This window comes from Lolium rigidum, chromosome 3 (genome assembly GCF_022539505.1).
Source record: "Lolium rigidum isolate FL_2022 chromosome 3, APGP_CSIRO_Lrig_0.1, whole genome shotgun sequence".
Taxonomy (NCBI): Eukaryota; Viridiplantae; Streptophyta; class Magnoliopsida; order Poales; family Poaceae; genus Lolium; species Lolium rigidum.
The window spans coordinates 210604597-210607707 of NC_061510.1; the positions used below are offsets into that span (position 1 = coordinate 210604597).

Sequence of the window (3111 nt, forward strand, 5' to 3'; positions counted from 1 at the left end):
AAAGGTTTTGAAAAAATAGATTGAAAGAATATCGTATGAACTTGGCATATTCTTCTTATTCTTTTTTTTTTGTGAAACAATATTCTTCTTATTCTTTTCCCTATGATATCCACTCTACCTGGGGTTAGTGATTTTCCATGCACGTAATCATGACACACTCATGACCTCACCATGATGTATCCATTATTATTGGTGCCTGCCTCGTCTTCCCATCCTCCCTACTTACCCCACCACGGAGACAGTACAGACGACACTGATCACTTCCCTCCATATAAACCCCACCACGCCCACACCCTCAGTACACAACAGAAGCAACCAAACCTCCACACAATTCCAACCAAATCACCACACGGCACACGCACCCGCACCACGGAAATCGGCCCCGACTCACTCAGTCTCAGGGTAGAAACCATGGTGGAGGCCAACGACGTCTGCGTCGGCACGGCGGAGTCTCGCCGCCCACCGCACGTGGCGATGCTGGTGACGCCCGGGATGGGACACCTGATCCCGCTGGCCGAGCTGGCGAAGCGCCTGGCCGCGCGGCACGGCGTCACGGCCACGCTCATCACCTTCGCCTCCACGGCGTCCGCCACGCAGCGCGCCTTCCTCGCCTCCCTCCCGCCCACCATCTCCGCGCTGTCCCTGCCGCCCGTCGACCTCTCCGACCTCGCCCCCGACGCCGCCATCGAGACGCTCATGTCCGAGGAGTGCGTCCGCCTGGTGCCGGCGCTGACGGCGGTCCTGTCGGAGCTCAGGGAGACCACGCGCCTGGTCGCCTTCGTCGCCGACCTCTTCGGCGCGGACTCCTTCGACGCCGCCGTGGCCGCCGGGGTGCCTAGGAGGTACCTCTTCTTCCCGACCAACCTCCTCGGGCTCACCCTCATCATGCACCTCCCGGAGCTCGACGCCACCGTGCCCGGCGAGTTCCGGGACCTCGCCGAGCCCGTCAGGCTCCCCGGCTGCGTGCCCATCCCGGGGAAGGACGTCCTCGCGCCGCTCCAGGACAAGTCAAACCCGAGCTACCGGTGGATGGTGCACCACGGCAAGCGCTACCTCGACGCCGACGCCATCCTCGTCAACTCCTTCGACGCCGTCGAGCCGGGCGCCATCGCGGCGCTACGCGTCCCGGAGCCCGGCCGCCCTCCGGTGTACAACATCGGTCCCCTCATCCAGACCAACGCTGCCAGCCCCGCTCCGCGCGCGGCGTGCCTGGACTGGCTGGACCGGCAGCCTCCCAAGTCGGTCATCTTCGTCTCCTTCGGGTCCGGGGGATCGCTGCCGAGGGAGCAGATGCACGAGCTGGCGCTGGGGCTGGAGCTCAGCGGGCAGCGGTTCCTGTGGGTGGTGCGGAGCCCGAGCGACGAGGGAGCGCTCAACGCCAACTACTACGACGCCGAGAGCAAGAAGGACCCGCTGGCCTACCTCCCCGACGGCTTCGTGGAGAGGACAAAGGACGTGGGCCTCCTCGTGCCGTCCTGGGCCCCGCAGATAAAGGTCCTGGCCCACCAAGCCACGGGAGGCTTCCTGGTGCACTGCGGCTGGAACTCGGTGCTGGAGAGCCTGGTGCACGGCATACCCATGGTCGCCTGGCCGCTCTTCGCCGAGCAGCGGCAGAACGCCGTGATGCTGGCCGACGGGATCGGGGCGGCCATACGAATGCCGGAGACCAAGACGAAGGACGAGATCGCCGCCACGGTGAGGGAAATCATGGTCGGGAAAGGCAAAGGCGCAGAGGTACGAGCCAAGGTGTTGGAGCTGCAGAAGGCGGCGGAGGAAGGTCTCGCCGAGGGAGGAGCCGCCACGGTCGCGCTGGACGAGGTGGTGCGCAGGTGGATATAGAAGGCGGGGAGAACTAGGTGTCCATCGGCGCACACTTGTCAATAGTTTCTCATTGTGTTTGCATCATTATTATCGTGAGCTGCAACTATTCAAACCCCACACTATTGCATCAAACCCCACATATATAGACGGCGGCGACAACTAGGCGTCGGCCGGCACACTTGTCAATAGCTTCCGATTGTGTTTTCATCATCACTGCGAGCCGAAACTGTTCAACCCCCATATTTTATTTGGAAGGTATGCCGTGTCCCACGAATGAAGAGAAATATTATTCCGATTTCAAATTTGCAACATGAAAGAATGCACATTAGCTTGGAGCCGCCTCTTCCAAAGCGTCTCTCAAAGGAATTTGGGCGCGCCGACCAAAAGAGTTCTCAGCTGCGTGCCTCAAAGCCTTTTTTTGTCCGGCACGGTTCAATACGGTGTTCGGCACTCCGAGTGACATAGGCATCCCAAATGGGCCTGCCTAATATAGTACCCGGGGTTTATTGAAGGCCCACTACCCGAAGAATAAGAAGACTCGAGAGCCCAAGATGTATTTAAGGAAAAGATAGAGTTGTAATAGGAAGTGTTATTTGTAATACGGCGGGATGAGTTAGAAACCGTCCCGGACTATGTAATCCTTGTATAGCACGAATCCCTCGGCTCCACCTATATAAAGGGGGTCGAGGGACGAGAAGATCATCGAATCATTGTCCGCAAACCCTAGTTTTCATATTCGTCGAGTACTTTTCGGCTGAAACCTTCGAGATCTACTTGCCCTCTACTTCTAACTAAACCCTAGCCTATAATCCATAGGCATTGACAAGTTAATCCCTTGTCAATTGGCGCCGTCTCGTGGGGATTAGAGGCGTAAGGATCCGATCTCGATGGCACGTTCAAGATCTTCGACATCGTCAACCGGGAGCAACACTATGGATCGAGGTAAACGGATCGCTATCGGTCCCGTTGATTTTGTTCCTCACCCACCCTCCCGTTTGGATGCATATGCGTATCTGGCGGAGCCCTTGGAGATGACGTTCGGAAGGTTCCACTTTCGCGTCAAGAAAGAAGGATCGTATCGTGTCGAAATTCCGATTTCGTCGGGATCGTCGACGGTCGATTCCGAATTTTCAAGCTATGCATCATCAGCCGAGTCGGAAGAAGAAACTTCGGCAACACGCTACGTCGGCACCGGAGCGAGAGAGAAACTCGCCAAAATCTTCGACAACGCATCGTCCGGGTCATCCGCGGACTCATATATAAGCGATGGCTCAAGCGATGTCGACGATT

The 3111-nt window shown here is 57.9% G+C and overlaps 1 protein-coding gene across 1 annotated transcript; it reads left to right on the plus strand.

Moving 5' to 3' along the window:
* Positions 1-314: 314 nt before the first annotated feature.
* Positions 315-2125, plus strand: LOC124698909 (UDP-glycosyltransferase 72B1-like). The gene has a single exon (XM_047231302.1). It carries the CDS (start codon positions 412-414, stop codon positions 1837-1839), a length of 1428 nt encoding a protein of 475 aa, XP_047087258.1. The 5' UTR covers positions 315-411; the 3' UTR covers positions 1840-2125.
* Positions 2126-3111: the final 986 nt, after the last annotated feature.

What these genes read in the sequence shown, in the direction of transcription:
- LOC124698909 (XM_047231302.1), top strand. Translation starts at nt 412, where the DNA reads ATGGTGGAGGCCAACGACGTCTGCGTCGGCACGGCGGAGTCTCGCCGC.